Source organism: Marmota flaviventris, chromosome 11, assembly GCF_047511675.1.
Source record: "Marmota flaviventris isolate mMarFla1 chromosome 11, mMarFla1.hap1, whole genome shotgun sequence".
Taxonomy (NCBI): Eukaryota; Metazoa; Chordata; class Mammalia; order Rodentia; family Sciuridae; genus Marmota; species Marmota flaviventris.
The window spans coordinates 17570281-17591709 of NC_092508.1; the positions used below are offsets into that span (position 1 = coordinate 17570281).

Genomic DNA, 21429 nt, shown 5'->3' on the forward strand with positions numbered 1-21429 from the left:
AGATATAAAACCTCTGTGCCTTTCCTATATCACAACCATGCCACAATGACCCCTGTAGATAGATGACAAATATTGTCATCACACACTCAGAGATGGGCAAAGCTTACAGCACAAAGCTACGGCTGAATTTTCAACTGCAGCTAAGCAATCTGGTTAAGATCTTCTCAAAGCTATCCCCAGCATCTTGACAAAGAATGAGGAAAAAGGTCAACCATCACTCCCATGAAATGATTCATCTGCAAAGATAGAGCATCTCCTTTGAGAAAGAGGGTCCTTCAAGCTAGCCTGCTCTCCGCTGTGAAAGTCTTGGGAATCAATGTTCTTACCACTCCATCTGGCCACAGATCCCATAGGGTCTCATGAATTTTTAAATGTAATTTTGGCATCTATAATACATTCAGAGGGTTTACATTTTATTTTTTTAAATAAAAAATGTAAACCCTCAGTACCACCCCATCCCTTATGCTTTGTTCTCCTCTTCATCTCCTAACATCTATTTTTTATTCATCACTCTGGAATTTACTTACACAAATAAAAGCAAATATAAACATGTATTTTATTCCTTTCCACCTTCTTCCTACAGAAGATGCAGCATGGTGTGATGCATTTTCTTTTTTTTTTTTTTTTTAATATTTATTCTTAAGTTTTAGGTGGACACAATATCTTTATTTTACATTTACGTGATGCTGAGGATCAAACCCAGTGCCTCGTGCATGCTAGGCGAGCACTCTACCTCTGAGCCACAACCCCAGCCCGGTGTGAGACATTTTCAAGTGAGCCAATCCTTTCTCTCCACTGCTGTCTAGGAGTTGGGAGACTTCCACTGTGTACCCTTCCAAGCTAGCCCAAGGCCAGACAGAGGCCAGGAAATCAATTAGCATTTGCGGGAGGGGAAAGGCCAGACTGAATGGACAAATCGATCTCTGGGGAAAGTACAGGATATGCAAGGTGAGCATCTCCTGACACCTGTGCTTATATTAGCATCAGTGGTAAAAGCTGTCACCTGCTGGGCACGGTGGTGCACACCTATAATCCCAGCCTCTTGGGAAGCTGAGGCAGAAGGAACAGTTCAAAGCCAATCTCTGCAACTTAGCAAGGACCTCAGCAACCCAGTGAGACCCTGTCTCTGAATAAAATATTTTTTTAAAAAAAGGTTGGGGGGCTGGGGATGTGGCTCAGTAGTTAAGCACCTCTGGGTTCAATGCCTGGTGTTAAAAAAAAAAAAGCTGTCACCTTTGCTCAGAGTATAGCAGGATCTAGGGAGAAGGTACATTCATCAGGGTCCCTGCTCCTGGTAAGGCACAAAACTAAAGAATGCTAATGGTTTTACTCCTGATAATACCTGTCTTCTGGGCCATCAAAGAAAGAACACCTTTGCACAGAGGTTGCAGAAGACTCTTGCATTATTGAAGAAAACAAGGACATTCACAGAGACCTGAAGCACAAAGAACTGGAAGATGTTTCTCCTTCAGCTCTCCCACTTCACACTTTTTCTCAATTCACCCTAAATAAGTGACGATTGTTGGGCCATGATCCCCCAGTTTAAGGAAAAGTACTTGCAAAGAGGTCCCGTGATAAAGGATAGCTTTGGGCCAGAAGCCAGGAAGGCCTCAGGACCACAACACTGATGGGAAGGAGCCATGTGCCATCATCCAGAAAGTGAACTAATATATTTGGGAAGTTTTAATTTGCTTCAATTAAAAAATTCAGGGCAGCTCTAAGCAAAGTAGAAGTAGGTGAATTTATTTTCTGAGCTTCTACACAGGCCTCTCTAGCTCCCTGCTCTCAGCTGACCTATTACCAAGGGACCTCTACCCCTCTCCCAGTTGGCTGGTTCCTAGCCCACAGCACCCCACCCTTCTGCCAAGCCAGACAAGGCACTATCTAGGGAGTAACTAAGCTTAAATAGCAATCTTTTTTTAGGAAGTTGAATGGCTTAACTACCCTTTTCTTGGGAAAGTATGCACATGAAATGTATACGCATTGAAATTCCTGGACAGATACACAAAGAATCAGCAATATGTTTGTCTGAAAAGCGAATTTAGAGATCAGCAGCAACAAGGGCAACTCACTTTTTGCTTTATATTTAGGTACAATGTTTGTTTCTTCACAGCTCTCCCAATAAATTTTAGAATAAAAGCTTTTGAAATGTCCCTTCCTAATCTTTAAATACTTTGATCTCAAGGACTTAGAGATATGGTGGGCTGACCAGGACAGGGTTCCAGGTATAAGGCCCCAGCTGTGACAGAGCCCCTGCCCTGCTATCCCACTAAGCACTGAGGCCACAAACTGGTCAAGGCCTTAAATGGCCTGACCCAAAGTTATCTGGATCAATCACACTGCCACTCACAAATAGGAACCAAGAGCCAGGGCCTATAGATACAAATATATGGGTGTCACTATTCCTACCATGTTTATTCTTGGGTGCAAGAAACAGATCCCCTAGCCCAGCTGGCTCAAATTGGAGTGGGGGTTTCTTTAATCAGGATCCTTCCAGTGGTTCATATTGGCTTAAACACACACAGGTTTTCTTTACGCAGGGACCCCAGGTGTGTGTGTGTTTGGTTTTTTTTTGTTTTGTTTTGTTTTTTTGTTTTTTTTGAGAGAGAAGAGAGAGAGTGTGTGTTTTTAATATTTATTTTTTTAGTTTTCAGCGGACACAACATCTTTGTTTGTATGTGGCCGGGCCTCACGCATGCCAGGCGAGCGCGCTACCGCTTGAGCAACATCCCCAGCCTGGACCCCAGGTTTTGATCCTACTCTCTCCATCTCAGCTACATCTTCCTCTCTCTGCATGATTCCACTTTCAGGAAAGTTTTCCCCTAATGGCTAGCAGCCCCAGCCTATCTTCTCAGCAACTCTCAGGGAAGAAACTGGCCTCTTGGGTAAGCTGATGTGGCCAAAACCAGGACTGGGTGTTGGTGGGCCACATCAGATCACAAGAGCATTTCTGAGCTAATCACCACGGCCAGACAGAGAGGGAGAGGTGAAGGAGTGGGCTAACCAATGGAGCCATTGGCTGGGTGAGGCACTGCTATGAGAAGGCAAAAGCAGAAGACTCCAGATGCCAAGCCCTCCCTCCACAGCTCAATACCACAGTTCCTTTCCCCAGACACCCTCCACAATGGCCTGAAGTCCTCACTAGTTCCCAAATGAAATTCAAGAGTGAGAAACTAAGAGACCCAGCTATTTAATTGGCAGTGATTCCATGACTAGCCATATGACAGGAAGCTGCCAGCTGGAGGACTGAGTGCCCATGGGACAGGAATCCTACTTGATCCCATAAGCTGGGGCCACAGTAGGATTGGAGACGGGGTCTCAGTACAAACAAGTCTGCTCAGGGATGCCCATTCAGAAAAGGTCAGGGAAATGGCAACTCTATAAACGACACATTCAACTACCTTCCACAACATCTGCAATAGAAACTACTTTATTCATACCTGAGAAAAAGTGTGTGAGAAACATTCCCACTGACCATTTAGCCTGTCCCCTCAGGCCAGATCATTTTTCTTGTCCTTCCCTTTAGCCATAGGTCACTGAACAATGCCCAAAGACTGGAGAAGTCCACAACCAGAGTCTGGAAGACAGATTCGGAGACCAAGAGAGAGAACCTCTGCAGCCTAGCTCCTGAGGTCAGGGCTAGGGTCAGCGTGGAAGTCATCGGTCCAGGTCCAGAGCCTCCTGGGTCACAGTTCGGAGTCCAATGGAAAACAACTCCTCCCAGGGCTCCCGTATCCAGGCCAGCAGTGCTGTCAGCTGTTCCCGACATACAACACGGAGTGCCCAGAAACTCTCCAGCCGAGACACCTGGCAGGCCAAGCAGTTAGCAAGGTGAGATGCACCAGGGGGACAAGAAGGTCTCAGGGAAGGACCACCACCCTCCTTGGCTCATTGTTTCTCTCCCAACCCCCAAGCCTATGTCATTCCCCATAAAAGATGCTGACCCTGAGCCTTGAAGATAAGAGTCCAACCAAGCTTTCCATCACTGTCTCATCTCTAATCTTCCCTGCTACACAAAATACAAGTTCTGGAATCAATTCCAAGGATTTGAGTGGGTTCGATTCCTGGCTCTATCACTTGTGACCTGAGCAAGTTGGTTAATGTCCCCAAGCCTCAGTTTCCTCATCTGTAAAACAGTACCAATAATAATATCTCCTCCTTACCTGGTAGTTATAAAGGTCAAATAGAGAGCTGATTACACAAATTCCCAGCAGCCAAGTGTCTCCCTAAAGGCTCCCTAGCTAATAAAGGGCTCCAAGGCCAGATGTTCCCACTGCCTACAGCTGCCATGCTCTCTAGTTGCTTCTTATTCAAACCCAAGGAACCTCTGATTCTTTACACCTTAATTCTGTGTTCCCTTCACTGTGCCTGCTCCTCCCTCAGCTCCATTCTCCCACCAATTCCCAGCCTTCCTAAACCCATTTCCACACTGCCCATCTCCAGTGTGAGCACATGTGTGTGCGCACACACATACACACACACTCTTCCTCTCTTTCTGCATCTGAGACACACACACACACACACACACACACACACACACCTCGTCATAGAAGACCAGCTGCAGGTCCTCAGGGGCCAACCGATAGAGCAGCACAGAGCTCAGGCTGCTGAGTGGCTGCTGCTCCCTGACCCGCACAGAAGGGCCCAGGACCAAGGGAGGGGCCTTCTCAGAGACTTCACCAGATGCTCCTGGGAGAGGGGGCTCTGCCTGGGACCCTGCAGGGTCCTCATCTAACAGGTAAAGAGTCGTCAGCGTCAGCAACAGGGAAATAGGGCAGGTAGAGGGACCTAGAGGAAGAGAGGCAGGGTGAGGCCCAGAGTAAAAAGCTATGGAAGGCCTGGATCCCTGGAGGACAGCGTCCTAGCACTGCTCAGAAGAGGTACAAACCTCTTCAGGAGTGGGCCACAAAGGAGCTTGTGCCCTGGGGACCAAAGCCCTCCCCTTCCCAAACTCCAGGAATCCCTACTTCCAAAACCTCTGAGAGGTGAGACAAAGAGAGCCCACCCCACCAGTTGCCCTGAACAGAAGCAAGGACCCATCTAGCCTCTCTGAAGGGATGAAGGGAACAGACCCAGCCAACTGGCCCACATCAGGGAAGACTGGACGCCAAAGCAAAGGTCTCTAAGCTACTGAGGGCCCCACCCAAAGAGAGAGACAGAGAACACCCAGCTGTTGTGTGGGTACACCCATGAGGGGGATTCCAGATTCCTGAAAATGAGAGTTGTTATCGGGGTGCTGTGGAGGCATGGGGGCTGCTGAGATAGGAAAAAGAGACTGGATGAGATAGGATACAGAGACCAAGGATACCTGCAGCATGGAGGCCTCACCTTCAACCAAAAATGCCCGAAGATAGAAGAACTGGGGAGCCTCTGAGGAAGCGACTTGTCCCAACAATGGCCTGGGAGCCGTGGCAGACACAGGAAGAGGGTCAGCCAGTGTAGGAAGGGCTTCAAGGGAGGGAATGGGTCAGGAGGAGCTCAGGGCCTGTGGGGAGGTGTGCACCCAAGGATGGGGGCAGGCTCAGGGCCTGTCTAGCATAGGACCATGTTTGGGATCTGTGGAGAGGGCCTGGGAACCAACCCCCACCTCAGTCCTGTCTACTCACCAGAGCCGGTGCTGCGGGGTTACCTCCTCCTCCGTAGCAATGACAGAGTTCCTCTGGGTAGGGGGCAGAGACTGCAAGACACCTGAAAAGAGCCAGCCAGAGACAAGGAACCCTCAGAAGGCTCTGCTCTCCTCTATCCCAAGCTCTCCAATTTTCAACACCTGTCTATTCTCCATTGTATTGGGTTTCAGAAACCTCTAAAAGAGACGAGTCCCATTTGGCCTCCCTGCCCGGCCCTCGCTGCCTCTATCTCACCAATGAGCTCTTCCAGGAAAGCCCGGCAACACCTGGCATCTCGGGGTAGCAGAACACAGCTACCCACACCAGTCACCCACTCCAGCCGTAGGCTCTGGCCTGCCAGGCCCAGCTCCATGCCATTCAGATCCTGCAGGGGAATGGCCAGGGTCGGCTGGAGCCAGCTAGCTGGAGGCCCGCTGTGGAAGAACAGAGTGACCAAGAATAAGGACAGACTGAGAATGACAGGGAGACCCCAATGCTGCCCTGGCCACACACCTGGCTCACTCACCAGATCTCCCCTGTCACCTTCAACAGGTAAAGCCTATGATCAGACACAACCACAAGACACAGAAATTCCCTGGAGTGACCTGCTAATACTACTGGTACCTAAGGAGAAGAGAAAGTTGATGAGAAACCAAAATAAGAGAACCAGAAAAGCGAGTACCATACCAAAAGCTGAGCTGTTCTCCCCACCACTAATCAGTGTCACAATGACCTCAAGTCCCACTACTCTCCATCCACAGCACCGCCCTCACTTAGATCCCCTGGTGGTCTCCTGACTGGTCCCCGTGACCCTCATCTGGGCCCTCTGACCTGCCCTCCATACTCCACCAGATTGTCTTCAATCACGAAACTTATCATCACTCTCTGCCTCAAATGCTGGGGTGGCTTGTGATAGCCCCTGGATCCAGTCCAAACTCCTTAACAGACACACCAACCTGCTCCCGAACAGACTCACCTAGGGACACCTGCCCCTCATTCTGCACACGGGCTCCCCACCCCCGCAGCTCTCCCCACAGGCCAGTCTCTCATGCCTCTATGCATTTGCTATTTTCTCCACCTGTAATTCTTTCTCCTTCCTACTCCTTGCTCATCTGTCAAGGCTTGGCTTCGACAGCATCCTCCAGGGAGGCTTCCTGGCCCACTCAGGCGGCATCAAACACCCCTCCTGAGGCCTTACCCCATAACGGCATATACACATTGCATGATATTGTCAGTTCCTCACACCAGACTCCAAGACTAAAGACAAGACGAATCCTTAGTGTCCAGTATACATCAGGTGTCAATAGAAGGGTCTAATGACACGGTGCATTTATAATGACTGGAGGCCCCATGTATTAGTGCCAGGTGCCATGCTGAGCAGCTGATAGACACTAGCTCTCAACCACCACACTGTGTAAGACAGGAAGCATTATCTCCATTGTGAGGGGGATGACTGAAGTCATGAGGAATGTGTCTACCACCACACAGCAGGGAACTGCTACAAGTGAAACCAGAAGCCAGATATGGTGGTTCCCAAGCACCTGGCCAGGCTCCCTTTGGAGCAATGGAGACAGTAGATACCATGGTCAGTTAGGGGCATGGGCAGTACCAGGTGACACAGACCTTGAGGCAGCACTGGAACTCTTCCTGGGCATCGCTGAACACCTCCACATCCAGGAAAAGCCGGAGTCGGTGGTCCACAGAGCGGAGGCCACAGCGCTCAGGGGCTGGGGGCAACCCGTGAGCCATCAGCCTACCCCCAGCCCCACCTCTGCTGCCCCTTCCCTCCCCTAAGCCACCCCATCTTGCTTTGCCTATACTCACGTGGACTGAGGCTCCAGCTGCTGTGGCCATGGGAGATAGGTGCCTGAGGTGGGACCATGTCAGCACTGCTGGGGTGGTCACTGTGGCCAGGAGTGTCACAGACAGGACTAGAAGACTGGGAGGAAACTGGTGACTGTTGTCCATGATTCTGCTCCCTGTTGGAGGTTTCCTCAGACAGAGTCATGAGAACCACATGGTCACTACCACAGCTAGGACACACAGCAGGAGATTCTGGATAGAAATATGGACACAAGTCCTAGTCTGCTCACACAGCATACCCCCACCACACTCACAGTACACCTGCTACTCTTGGAATCCCCAGGGCCACATCTAAGCTTCTTACATGAGCACTATTCCCAAATCATCCCCAACTCCCTCTCCAGGCATAGTCACTGATGCATGACACCCATCCCAATAGGGACTGAGCTGACCTATGGCCCACAATCTCCTCAAAATACACCCTGCCTTCTAATTCTAGGCTCTCTCAGATAGGGTTAAACTCAACAAGCCTGATCTGGTCCGGTCCCACAGCCTTGGGCTGACCAAGTACTTCAGTATTCTGGCATCAATGTCTGAAAAACCAAATGAAGAGACTGGGAAAGGCAGGGAGGACTCTGGTAACAGATGTGGGTTCTATTCCAGACTCCACTGCAATGGCTCTATAATCACAGGCCAGTCATCTCTGCTCTGAACCTCACCGATCAGATGAGCATGAAAAAAGTGTTATCTTACAGGGTTGGTGGGTCAGCTGAGTGGAAGCAGATAAAGAATTCAGGACATGGATCAATAAGGACAGAAGAAACTCCTGAGCAGCTCAGAGATGCTAGGTGCGTGCTAGCTCCCACACCATATTATCAGCCCCATCAAAACTCTTCCCATCCCATGTTGAAAATGAGGAAAGATCAGATAATTTACACAGACTAATAATAACAGCAGTCACCATATATGAGGGACTTTGTTTTGTGTCAGGCACTGTGCTCAGCACTGTCACATTTAAATCTTCTAAGAGCACCGTGGTGGTGGGGGTCATTTTCTTCTTTGTTCAGATGAGGTAACTGGAGTCCAAATCAAATGAGCATGCTGCACATGGTAACGTTCATTAATAATGAACATTCAGGGGGGACCCCAGAGGCTGCAGGGTCTATGGAGTACAGCCAGGGCCTGGGAAAGAGTGGGACTATTTCCACTTGCATATGTGCCACTGGGGTTACTGGGCTATAGTCACCTGGGCAGGCTCTGGGAGGGGAGCAGGGTAGGGCTCAATTTTCTGAATTACATCTTAATGTTCTGCTGGAGCTACTGCTAAGAAAAAAGTGACTAATAAAAAACAATGTTTTGCCAAGTACAGTAGTATACATCTGTAACCCAGCAACTGGGGAGGCTGAGGCAGGAAGACCACAAGTTCAAAACTAGCCTCAGCAATTTAGCAAGACCCTTAGAAAGACCCTGTCTCAAAATAAACAAACAAATAAATAAATAAATGGGCTAGAGATGTAGCTCAGTGGTTAAGTGCCCCTGAGCTTAATCCCTGCTGAAAAACAAAACAAAACAAAAAAAGTCATTTAACACAGCTATTAGCCAGAATATTCCTGTCTTCAAAGACTTGGCTTTTTGATTGGTCCACAATGGGAGGAACTCATTTTAAAGAACAGAATATAAAGAGATGCCACAAGGTCATTTGTTATTAAGTAGCTTACATGGTCAGTCAGGCAAAGACAAACTACATCAACTCCCAAAGCACCTTACTCAACCGCCACCATTCTCAGAGGGCAGCATAGCAACCTGACTCTACAGTAAAGGCTCACTGGATTTTATGTTATTTCTGAAATATTAGCCAAAAATACCCAAAAAGCCTGCAAGTTATAAAAAATTAATGAGTATGTTTAAGCATGGTTGGGGATTATATTTCCTCACTAAGAGAGGAAAAAACCAAGATGTAGTTCCATCTTTTTCAGATTTCTTTTTTTATAAACATAGCAGACATACAGTTTTACTTTTCCTTCTGATAGAATGATTGGTCCCCATTACTCTAGTCCTTCCTCCCTGGGGCTGCTCTTCTACACTCCCCCACTCAGAGCTGCCTTCCCTGAAGTGGGAAAGCTGTGTTGGCAAGGAGGTCAAGGGCAAGGTTAGTACCTGTCTTTTGGAACAAAGGCCTCCAGCCTTCCTCACCATCCGGTCCCAACCCAGTCTCCTCCGGCTTGAACTCACAGCCACAACGCAGACACTGAAATCTGGTCCCCAGTGGGTCCCTGGCCTCCCTAAGCTGCTGCTGTGCCACAGTGGTGAAAGGGGTTAGCACAGAAAGTAGCTCCTGAAAGAAGGCAGGCAGAAGGCAGCTGTGAGCAGGCAGACCTCAGAACAGACTCCTGGACCTGCTGCCTGGGGCTCTTCCCATCTCCCCTACAACCTCCTGGGCCCCATCACCTGGACAGCTGCATGAGCATCAGATTCCAGAAGCACATAGCGACGCAACTTCCGGTCAGGGCAAATATAGGAAAAGCGCAACACAAGTATGGGGGCCCCAGGGAGCAGACCTGAGCCCTGCATGAGAAAGAGAAAGCAAAAGAAAACAATAGGAGGTAGGGAGTTATGGTTATACTGAATATGGAGGAGAGAAATAACTGCAGACCCCATTTAAATACTGGAGCTGACACCCAAGTCTTGGGCAAGGATCCCCCCTCCTCTGCCCAGCTTCCTACACAGCTTGCCATCATGCTCCAGCCCCTGAAGTACCTCTCCTAAGCTCCAAGTGCCCACAAGAGATGGTGGGAAACACCCAGTCTGGTGCTGGCACATAACATCACCATGTTGTCAGCTGACTCCTGAAAAAGCCCAGGGCCTCTTCCAGGACCCTACCCACACTTGACCAGGTAAAGTCTCTGGACCCAGAGCATCCAACGGAGGGGTGCTAAAGTCAGGAGTCTTGGAGGTGCCACTCACCTCAGGCACTGGCTCTCTCTGGGTTCTCATCTCGGGCTCTAGCTCAGCCACTACCAGACTCTGCAACTCCAGCCGCTCCAAGGTTCGAGCTGCCTGGAGTTCTACCTCAAACAAGTGGGTGGAAGTGATCCGGAGAAAGCATTCCCGGCCCTGCACACCTTCAGGCCCTTGCAAAGGGCACACCAACATAGGGCGACAGAGCTCCGCTGTGGAGAGACCAAGAGAAAAGCCCTGGAGGAAGGAAATGAACCCAGAGTCTCTGCCTCCCATGAGTGGCCGTGGTTGTTCTGAAATCTCCTGGACACTGGAACACTGGCTGGCCCCGGCCTGCCCCACAGTCATAGGGTGCTCACCTTCTACTTCCTTCCATTCCTGTTCCTCTTCTTCCTCATGTCCCTCCTTTGCTCCCTCTTCTTTTTCTTCTTCCTCCCTATCTTCCTCCTGGGGCTCCAGCTCCACCCTACCCTCTTCAGACATTTTATGTGGTGACTCCTCAGGACCTCTGGCTTCCTTCTCTGGGGCCAGGGGACCAGGTAGAGTCTCTGGACCCAGAGCATCCAGCAGAGTGGTGCTAAGGTTAGGAGTCTTGGACGTGGCCAGATGGGGGCTCCCAGAAGTCTCCAGGTGGTTCCTATACTGCAGCCAGTCACAGCCAAACCGCTCCCTGAAACTATTCAGGAGCTCGAGTTCCCGATGCTGTTGTACAAACCACCCTGGGGGAAGAGGGGAAGATGCACAGCTGAGCAGGCCCCAGCCCCTACCCCAAAGACCCCAACTTCTTTCTATGAGTACTCCTCAATGTAAAGCAATGGGAGGACTACAGGCTCCCTCCCAGCAGCACGTCCCCAAGCATGTCCTATGTAACACTATGGTCACACAATGAGCAACTGCACTTTGCTACTTCTAAAGAGCCACAAACACAGTAACATAAGTAAAGCCCTGAGATGGCCCACAGGAAAGAAACCTATTTTTTGTTTAACCTAGCACTTCCCAAACTTACCTATCCACAAAATCCTTTTATTATAACCTTTTGATGCCCCTCAAAGTTAATGCTCCCTGAAAAGCTTTAGAAAATGCTACCCAGGAGCAGTTCCTTCTCCTTTCCTTAAACTTAAAAGACAGACTAAAAATACCTTTGCAGTGCTTCATATTGCCAGAAAAATCAAATTTCTCCTACCAGGCCTTCATAGATCTTCATCAAGACTAGAGAGAGCTGGAGCAGAGTAGGAGCTGGCGAGTAGGTGAAGCTGACTTACCGGCAGGAGAGGGATCCAGAGTTCGGGGCTCCGGATCTGTATCACTGGGCTCTGAGATGCTTGCCCGCCTCACCCGGACTCGGTTCTGGGTTGGGCAGAGGGACACAGTTCTACATCAGCCAGGCCTCCAGCCCTGCCCTCCATTGCCACCCACCCATCCTACCAAAACCACACAACTACTAGCAAGGAAAAGGCCCTACTACTGTCAGTCCATCAATAACCCAGAGTCCCCACAAAAAGACCCAACCCCAGGCACAAAGCAGCAAGGATGACACTTACCTTAACCTTACGCAGCAGGGGCTGGGCCATGATGCCCCCTGAAGAGAGGCTATCACTCAGCTCAGGACCACCTGAAGTTTCGGTGGTACTCCCCACCGGCCAGGGCAGAGGTAGGACCATGGGGCCAGGCCCTGAAGATGCAGGGGTCTGGTATGTGACAACAGGAAGAAGTGAGAGGTGCTCAGGGGAACACCTCTGCCCCACCCAACTTTGCCAAGAAGCAGACCCTACTTTCCAGCCACTGGAGGGAGGAAGTCACCAGCCACTTCTGTCACCCCTCTAACACCCTCCCCCTTCATGCCTTCACCCATCAGCCTTGCCATCCTGCTCCACTACCCCACCTCACTGACCTGAAAATCCTTCAGTGACAAGACCTCGCCATCAAGAAGGAACTGCACAAAGACAAAGGAAGAGGAGGAGGGCTTTCGGTAGAGCCATCACCAGAGAGTTCAGGTATTAAAAGACAACAGGGACCCGGGATGGCAAGAGGGCACAGAAGTGGGGTAGGATTTGGCAGGAAAGGGGAAGCAGAGTGGACACAAGACAATCACTCACGCTGTGGGCAGCATCCCTAACCCGGGGTGATAAGTACTGGACGGTGGCCACACGATGGGCAGGATGGAACCACAAAGGGTTCCCCTCCAGGTAGAGCTGAGGGACAGGAGAAGAGAATGAGGAGGGCCTGGGGTTCCTTCTGTGGGAAGAAAGCACTGACCTCCATAGGAGGACCAGGCACAAAAGTGGCTCCTGAACCCTTGAAGCACCCATGTCACCTTGCGGAGCTCAGCCAACAGCCACAGAGGTGATAGCTCCTTGTGTCCTTCCAGCAGGTTGTATGCCACATCCAGGTGTCTCAGGTTCCTCAGTTGCTCCAAGCCTGGGGTGGAAGTGAGAAGGGAGGAATAGTGTTGGAGTGAGTGCATGGGTATGGTGGTGGGTGTGCTGGGGGAGGGTACAGGAAATAGACAAATCAGAGTGCCTTAGCCATGTGGTCCCTGGGCTACCTCAAGCCTTGTACTTCCTCCATTCGCCTCCACATGTGCCCCATCACACTTCCCACTCACCTTGTAGGCTCCGAAGCTCATTGCCTCGCAGTATCAAGATCCCGAGAGCAGCTCCTGAAGGTCCCATTCTTGGTACCAAGTGCAAGCGATTATAGGAGATGTCCAGATGGTAGAGTTCAGACAAATCCTTCAGCGGGACAGGGAGGACAAAGGTTCTCACCTTGACCAAACTCTAGTTAGGGTCCTCTGGGCCTTCTGGACAAGGCCTTCCCATTCTACCTATGAAAGCTGCAAATTCTCAGCACAAACGATTTCACCCACATTAAGCAACCTGAACAAACACTAGTATAGTTCCTAACAGCTCCAGGTTGCACCCAAGGATGGTGACTCCAACCTCCTGAAATTCCTGCCTGGGAAAACTCAAGAATACAAACAAAATGTCCTGTTTGTTCCAGCCAACCTTTGAAGACAGTCTATCTCCCAGCCTCTGTGGGAGGGCAAGGACCTAACTTTGATAAGTGCCAGTTAATTAGCAAATTCAGATGGGTATGATTCAGACAACATCCCCTTTCCTGCTTTCTACCTTCCTGATTGTAAGCCCCCACTTCCCCTATTATTTATTTAAAACATCTAGGCATCTCTGCATGAATCAAAGTGGATTCAGTGGATTTATCATTGATGTATAGGAATGTGTTTGATTTATGGGTGTTGATTTTGTATCCTGCTGGCAAAACTGGAAATCCATATGTAGCAAAATGAAATTAAACCTCTATCTCCCATCCTGCACAAAAATAAACTCAAAGTGGATCAAAGACTTAGGTACTAGAACAGAGACCCTATGCCTAATGAATAAAAAGTAGGCCCAAAACTTCACCACGTGGGCCTAGGATCTGACTTCCTTCACAAGACCCCTAAGGCACAAGAAGTAAAATCAAGAATCAATAAATGGGATGGATTCGAATTATAAAGCTTCTTCTTAGCAAAAGAAATAATCAATGTGAGGAGAGAGCCTATAGATTGGGAGAAAATCTTTACCACATGCACCTTCAATAAACCATTAATCTCTAGAATATACAAAGAACTCAAAAAACACCAAAAAAAACTAATAACCCAATCAATAAATGGGCTAAGAAAACTGAACAGATACTTCACAGAAGAAATACAATCAATCAACACATATATGAAAAAGTGTTCAACGTCTAAGCAATTAGAGAAATGCAAATCAAAACTACACTAAGATTTCATCTCACTCCAGTCAGAATGGCAATCATCAAAAATATAGGCAACAATAAATGCTGGCAAGTATGTGGGGAAAAAAGTACACTCATACATTGCTGGTGGGGCTGCAAATTGGTACAACCACTACAGAAAGCAGTATGGAGATTCCTCAGAAAACTTGGAATGGAACCACCATTTGGCCCAGCTAACCCACTCCTTGGTTTATACCCAAAGGACTTACCACAGTGATGCAGCAACATCAATGTTTATAGCAGCTCAATTCATAATAGCTAAACTATGAAACCAACCTAGGTAGTTTTTAGATGAATGGATTAAAAAAAATGTGGTATATATATTCAATAGAACATTACTCAGCTTTAATGAATAAAATTATGGCATTTGCCAGTAAATGGATGGAGTTGGAGAATATCATGCTAAGAGAAATAAGCCAATCCCCAAAAAACACAAGCCGAATGTTTTCTCTAATATGCTGATGCTAATTCACAATTGGGGGCGAGGAGACTAGAGACGAATAGAGTTACCTTAGATTAGGTAGAGGGAAGTGAAGGGAGGAAATGCGGGACAGGAATGATAAAAGAATGAAACCGACATTATTGCTCTATGTATATATGTGACTGCATGACCAATGTGATTCTACAACATGTACTATCAGAAAAATAAGAAATTATATCCCATCTACTTATGATATACCAAAGTGCATAAACGCAGTCTACTGTCATGTGTAAATAATTAAAACAAATTAAAAAAATTTTTTTAAAGTGGAATTCAGTTCACATTGAATCCTCTTCCCTATTGCAATAGTTTATTGTATGACTGGTTAAAATCTGTCCTTACCACTTTTAATACCCAGCTTTGTTTATCCTTCACAAGGACAAAAAGATACAGAAGGGTTCCATCATCACCACAAAAGGAACTGGGCAATACACTAAGTAACAGTGGGCACTCTTTACAACCATCTATACAAAAATAGGTACTCCTACAATTTCTACTTCATAGGTGAATAAACCAACAAACTAGCTTATTTAATCCAAGTCACACAGGTGTTAGATACTGAGATTCGAGCTGTGCCTTGTCTTATCTAGAGCCCAACACTACCAGGAGGGTGTGGCTTCACCCAGAAGGCAAGCACAAGGAAAGGACCAGTGGGTCCAGAAGCGTGGTGGGAACAGAGCAATTCAAGGCCCAAATGTGCCAGCCACCAGCTGCTCACACTCACCATCAGGAAGCCTTTGCAGTCCTGGACTCGATTGTGGCTCAAATTTAAGAAGCGCAGAGCTGACAAGAGACGCTGAGGAGGATGGAAAGAGGAAGCAGAGAACAGATCTTCATACAAGGTCACCTCATTGACCAGCAAGCCCTCCTCCCTAAAGATCCAACCTTGCCCTTGCCCAAAGCCACATTCCCTCTGAGGAACTCACCAGGGAGCTGTCCAAGGCAGTGAGCGCATTGTAGCTGAAGTTCGCAGAAAGCAAAGCCAGCCAGGGGAGGGCAGAGCAAAGGTCACCACCACAGGCTGAGAGGAGTTCCTGGGCAGGAGACAAGCAAAGCACCTCATTAGTCCCCTCACCCTCCTGCCCACACCATGCTCTATCATTCAGTCATTCTTTATATACCAGACTTTATTTGGAGATGAAGACTCAAAGAAAACCCAGATCCCTGTCCCCAAGGACTATACTATGGAAAGAGTAAGAAGGTACACACTAGAATGTTTAATACAGCATGGCAGGCGTGACTGTGAATATATGGACAGGTACAGAATGCTGTAGAGTTACAGGGGAGGCAGCGAGGACACAAGATCACAGGAGGGAGCAAGAACATCTGAGCTTTGTTTTGTTTTCTGATTATTTATTTGGGTTTTTTGCAGTGCCAAGGATGTAACCCAGGTCCTTGAGCATGCCAGGCAAGTGCTCTATCACTGAGCTACGCCATCAGCCCTCAGAGCTTGGTCTTCTGTGTCTCCCAGGACAGAGCATCGGGGCCCACCCCTCACTCTCCTCACCTCTAGTGCCTGGATGCTCTTGCTGCAAATCAGGGTCTCCAGCTGGGAGTAGATGCCACGAAGGCCATGCAGGCAGTGGAGGGGGACACCTCGGAGCTAGGGCAAAAACGGAAAGGAGCGGGGAGGCAGAACTGCACAGAAGACAAGCACCTCATGCCTATCTCCCAGGATGGGGAAAAGGGAGAAGATGACAAAACCCAGCTATGGTTCAGGGAAACATTAAATGGAAGAGTATTGATACCACATTACTGCAGAGCAGGGGTACACTCGTGCCTAGCCTCTCCTCCAAGAGGCCAACTCTCTATCCCAAGCCCCAAGTGAATACTTCACATTAGATTTTGTACAATGACATCCCCCAACACCCCCCATACCTCCAGCTGCCGAAGAGACTTGAAGGGAAAGATCTTGATGGGCCCTGGGAGGCCAGGACCAGGGATATGGACCAGCTACAAGAAAAATATTACAGGTTACTGAGGCACAGCATCCTTTTCGTTAGCATCCCTTTCATTAGCATCCCTCTCTCAGCACAACCACCCACGCCTCTGGCATCATCTGGACTTCAGCCCTGCAGACTCTGCACCACTACCCCACCCCCAGTCTCTATCATTCCCCCCAGCTCTTTGCACATCCTGACCCATATCCACCCACAGAACCTTGAGTGAAAGCGTTTTCTGCAGCACATCAAAGAGGAACTGAAGCTGGAGGATGATGGGGGAGTCCGCGGGGTGGGAGGGCAGAGCCACAAAGCCTGTCTGACCAGGACCCCATGGCCCCAGGTATAGCTCAAATATACGGTTCAGCTGCTGCAGTGTGGTAGTCAGCAGGCTCAGCGTGCTACAGCCAGACAGGACCACATCCCCTGCAGGGAGAGGGGCAGACAGAAAGGAGAGTATATTGAAAGGGTCTTTCCCTTCTCAAACCTTCACAATAAGTAACACTGCTAAGCTTTCCATGCTGCATTAACTCAATTTTACATAAAAGTCAAATGGACATTTTATGTTGATTTCTTTTTCTGATTGCAAAAATAACATGTACATTTATAGAAACTTTCAAATAGTACTAAAATGCATGTCAGAAAATAACCATATATTTAAAGTGCTACAGTATTATTATTACTCTATGTTAAAACTGCTCTCTAATATTAGAGACTGTCATCCTTGAGCACATCTTTTTGTCACCCTGGTACTTGTCACTGGTCCTAAAAAAAGTGGTTATGGGGTTGGGACTGTAGCTCAATGGTACAGCTCTTGCCTACCATGTGTGAGGCACTGGGTTTGATTCTCAGTACTACATAAAAATAAATAAATAAGGTCTGGGGTTGTGGCTCAGCAGTAAAGCGCTTGCCTAGCACATGCGAGGTGCTGGGTTCAATCCTCAGCACCACATAAAAATAAATAAATAAAATAAAGGTACTGGGCCTAACTACAACAACAACAACAAAATTTAAAAAAATAAATAAATAAAGTAAATGTATTGTGTCTATCTACAATTAAAAATACTTTTTTTTTTTTTTGTAGTGCTGGGGATTGAACCCAGGACTTTTTACATGTAAGGCAAGCACTCTACCAACTGAGCTATATCTCCAGCCCCTAAAAATACTTTTTAAAGTGCAGTTATAAGCTACATATGGAGAATTTTTTAAAAACTTTCTAGAAAATAAGGATAGTCAAAGGATGTTACAGAAATACTATACCCTCCACCCAATGTTTATGTTTTATTTATCTATAGGTACAATGTCAATATCAAAAATTGGTATTGCTTGGTGCAGAATCATGGGGGTCAGTTTTAATACAATTAATTGATTATCATCATCAAAGTAAAACTGTTTCCCACTATAAAATCTTCTGAATTTTAATCAGGAAGCAGTTTTTCAAATACAAGTAGAGATTTTATTACAACAGTCCCTCTTATCCACAAGGAATACTTCCTAAGACCCTCAGTGGATGACTGAGATCATTAATAGTCTAGAGCTCTTTACAAATGTGCCATGGTTTTATCCTATAAACAAGTAACTATGATAAAGTTTCATTTATAAATTAAGAACAAAAAGAGATTAATAACAATAATTAATTATAAAATAAAACAATTATAACAATGTATTGTAATAAGTTATTTAAAACTTTAAAAATTTGATATTGCCACAACACACTGTGCAGTTACACAGTTCTTTGCTGTTTGTGGAGATTCATGCAACCACCACTACAATCAAGATACAAAACTATTCCAACACCAAAAAGATCTGCCTCTCACTACTACTTTCATAGTCACACACTCACATTTCCCATCATTTCTAACCCCTGGAGACACATCACATTTTTGCTGAATAAATAAACAATTCCTACAACTTGCATGAAGGATTTTCTATGTACCAGACACTAAGGATAGATACAGACATGGTTCAAGGGCTCTTCCCACCCTCAAAGAGCCTCCCAGTCTAGAAGAGAGAAGACATGTGCACAGTTATTAATACAAACCAGAAAATACCACTGCTATAAAGATAGATTCCACAGATACCGTCAATGGGAGTGCAGAGTGAGAGAGAGGTCAACTAAAGTTAACTGGGTAACATGTGCCAAATGTGTTACCTCATTTAAACCTCATCAGAATCTCCCAAAGTGAAGCACTATTAACTTCCTCTTAAGAGAAAACTGAGTCACAAAGAATCTTGATTGCACTCATATGACTGGTAGGAGTGGCTGCTTCTTTCTGGTCTCAAAGCCAAGGCTTGTGAACAACTATTGAAATTCTGAAGTTTCACTGTGCCCAGGCAACTATAACAATAGAGTTTCCAATTTTGAACAGTCACTACATGTGTATACACGGTACTAAATGCTTTACGTGAATTAAAATGAATTCCCAAAAACTTTCTAGTTAAGTACAATAATTATGTCAGACAGATTTCTGGTGAAAAAAAACTGAGGCTCAGAAAACTTTAAACAAATTGACCAAGTTTGAAAGACGGTTAAGGTTTCAACCTAGGTGGCTTTGACTTCAAATCTCATGCTATTTTAACTTTATAAAGTACCATACTTGGTGCCTTGCTATACAACAACGATTATGATCTGTCCCTGGTGTACAGAGGATTACAGTCAAGTAAAGATCATTTCCCTTTGAGAGTATAAGAGAATGCGTGGAGGAAGTGATACTGAAGCCTGGTCTCTATGGAAGGCTAGAATTTACACTGTCAGAGACGAAGGGCATTGCAAACAGCCAACAAACTCAGGAGGACTAAAGATATGAATGAACTCTGACACCTCGTAACCCGTGGTAAGTCACAACTCCGTGATTCAAGGCGTGTCTCCGGAAGGTGAAGAGAATCCCACCTCTCCTGAGGCCCAGTTCAACCGGAAGTCCACTCACCGGACTCCCGCAGCAGCCCCGCGAGCTTCCACACCACAGAGTCCCGAGAAGCGGTCGTCATGGCCACGGGACGCCGGAGGCGGAGCCTGGGAAAAGAGGAAGCGGAAGAGCCTCAGGTGGGCGGTGGTGCCAAAAACCCAGGGTGTCAACGCAAAAGAAAGCGTCGCGTGGACAGAAAAGCAAGAAAGAGGAACGAGAAAGAGCGTCCTCCAGGGCGCCCTTTCGAGGAACATAGAGCCTAGCCATCTAGACTGACCCTCCAGTCCCGGCCTCCTACCAGTCCAGCAGCCCGGCGCCTAGATGTGATGGACAGGAAGTCCCGCCCCGGAAAAGAGGTGAGCAGAGGACGACCGGAAGACACGCCTCCGTTACCGGAAGCCACGCCTCAAGACGCGCAAACGTGTCGGAGGGGGTAGGGGGGGACGGAGGGGGCTGGGAGGTGCTGGAGAGGGGCCGGAGGGGGCCTGGTTTGACCCAGAGTAGAGGGCTTCCGTCACCTTCCCGCTCACTCCGCTTGGCTCTTGGTGATCCCTAAAATTTGACTCTTGCAGACAGGGAGGAGAAGCAGTTGGGAGAAATGGAATTTTCTGTTAATTAGGAAAAAAACTCATTCAAAGCGAACACTTGTTTTCCAATTAAAAGAAAGGGTGTACCCTGGAAAGACTTTTTTCGGTAGCTGTTACGAGAAATGAGGCCTGCGGAGGTGCCACCTTTGGGGTCTCTTTGTCTCCTTTTCCTTAGTCTTTAAACTTTTTTTCCTTAAGCAATATCAGGCTCTCAAATTAGCCGCTGGTAATACCCTATGTGAACCTAGCCCTTTGTTTTTACTGTTTGGTCTCATCACACCTGAATGGAAAAGTTGTTATCTCGGTTTGAAAATGAGAAAACAGGTTGGGGAGGCCAGGTTAGTTGCCAAGGTCATTCAATTAGTAACCCATAGCGCCAAGACTGCAAAAGTTTCTTGGTTGCAAGTTTCCATTGTAGCTTTTACTGGGCTTCTGGTCAAATGCTTACGTCAGCTGCTGAACTAGGTTAAGAAAAATGTCTTAACAGAGTTTATGGTTTTCTGGAAGGGTTTCTTTTATAACGTGCCCCTTTTCTGCCCAAGAAAATAAAAATGAATTGTAAGTCAGTAGAGAGTAAGAATAGGCTCATATTTATCTTTTTCCTTAATTGCCAAATTTGAAGGATTTGATTTTCTAAAGACAGATATTTGAAATAATAAATATATTCTCCTAAACCGCATTAATTTAGTGTTGTGATCTAAGCCAAAAGCCTAAAAGTTGGTTAAATGAAATAAGTAGAAGTATATCATGAACAGCAAGCAGAGCAGTTCACAAATACAAAATCGGAGTAATACAAATCTATGTTGAATTGTTAATTCCATGACTTGATGATTGTCGTCTCTATTTATCAATCACCTGGTACTGGGGAGGGCAGGGGCTCCCTCACTGTAACTGCCAACTCAACCTCTCAGGAAAAAAAAAAATTTTTTTTGAAGTTCCTAATATTGCAGGAACTGTTTTCCTTTTGGCCTCCCCAGTCCACAGTTATTTTCTGAGAATTGCTCCATTCATAGGGGTAGCAACTGTAGCCAGGTTTGTTCTATATTCCTTTGCTTCCAGACATGTGAAAGTGAAACAGAAGCAAAGAAAGCTGAATTACAGAGGGAAAGAAAAACAGATTTACTGAAAGAAGCAACAGGAGATGAAGTAGTTCTTGTTTCCATCCCCCTGTGAGGCCCACTCCCCTTTCTGGCCTTGGCCTACAGGCAAAGCTTTGGCTGCCTTCCAAAGAATTCTCTTTTTTTCCCCCCTGCCTAAGTTAGTTTGAGTGTACTTCTGTAAATTGTTACCATAAGAACCTTGACGAAGACAAAACTCTTTTAAAAATTAGTCAAAAGGAAAAAGAAAACCCTG

General features: G+C 47.0%; 1 protein-coding gene across 4 annotated transcripts; it reads right to left on the reverse strand.

The window, feature by feature from the left end:
* Positions 1-3414: 3414 nt before the first annotated feature.
* Positions 3415-19834, reverse strand: Stk11ip (serine/threonine kinase 11 interacting protein). Of its 4 annotated transcripts, none has more exons than XM_027941790.2 (25): positions 19788-19834; positions 19511-19596; positions 16804-17009; positions 16522-16596; positions 16151-16246; positions 15570-15677; positions 15368-15439; positions 12973-13099; positions 12682-12785; positions 12464-12559; positions 12259-12300; positions 11909-12055; positions 11630-11714; positions 10727-11086; positions 10374-10579; positions 9858-9974; positions 9567-9744; positions 7431-7661; positions 7230-7333; positions 6133-6230; positions 5862-6040; positions 5607-5688; positions 5329-5399; positions 4541-4788; positions 3415-3807 (listed from the first exon to the last, which is right to left on the reverse strand). In XM_027941790.2, the coding sequence occupies exons 2-25, from the start codon at positions 19569-19571 to the stop codon at positions 3658-3660; spliced, it is 3243 nt and encodes a 1080-aa protein (XP_027797591.2). In that variant the 5' UTR covers positions 19572-19596; positions 19788-19834; the 3' UTR covers positions 3415-3657. The 4 variants fall into 4 exon arrangements, with proteins under 4 accessions (XP_027797591.2, XP_027797590.2, XP_071475697.1 ...); XM_027941789.2 differs by having other exon boundaries at positions 19767-19806; XM_071619596.1 differs by lacking the exons at positions 3415-3807; positions 4541-4788 and having other exon boundaries at positions 5335-5448; positions 19767-19806.
* Between the last annotated feature and the right edge of the window lie 1595 nt (positions 19835-21429).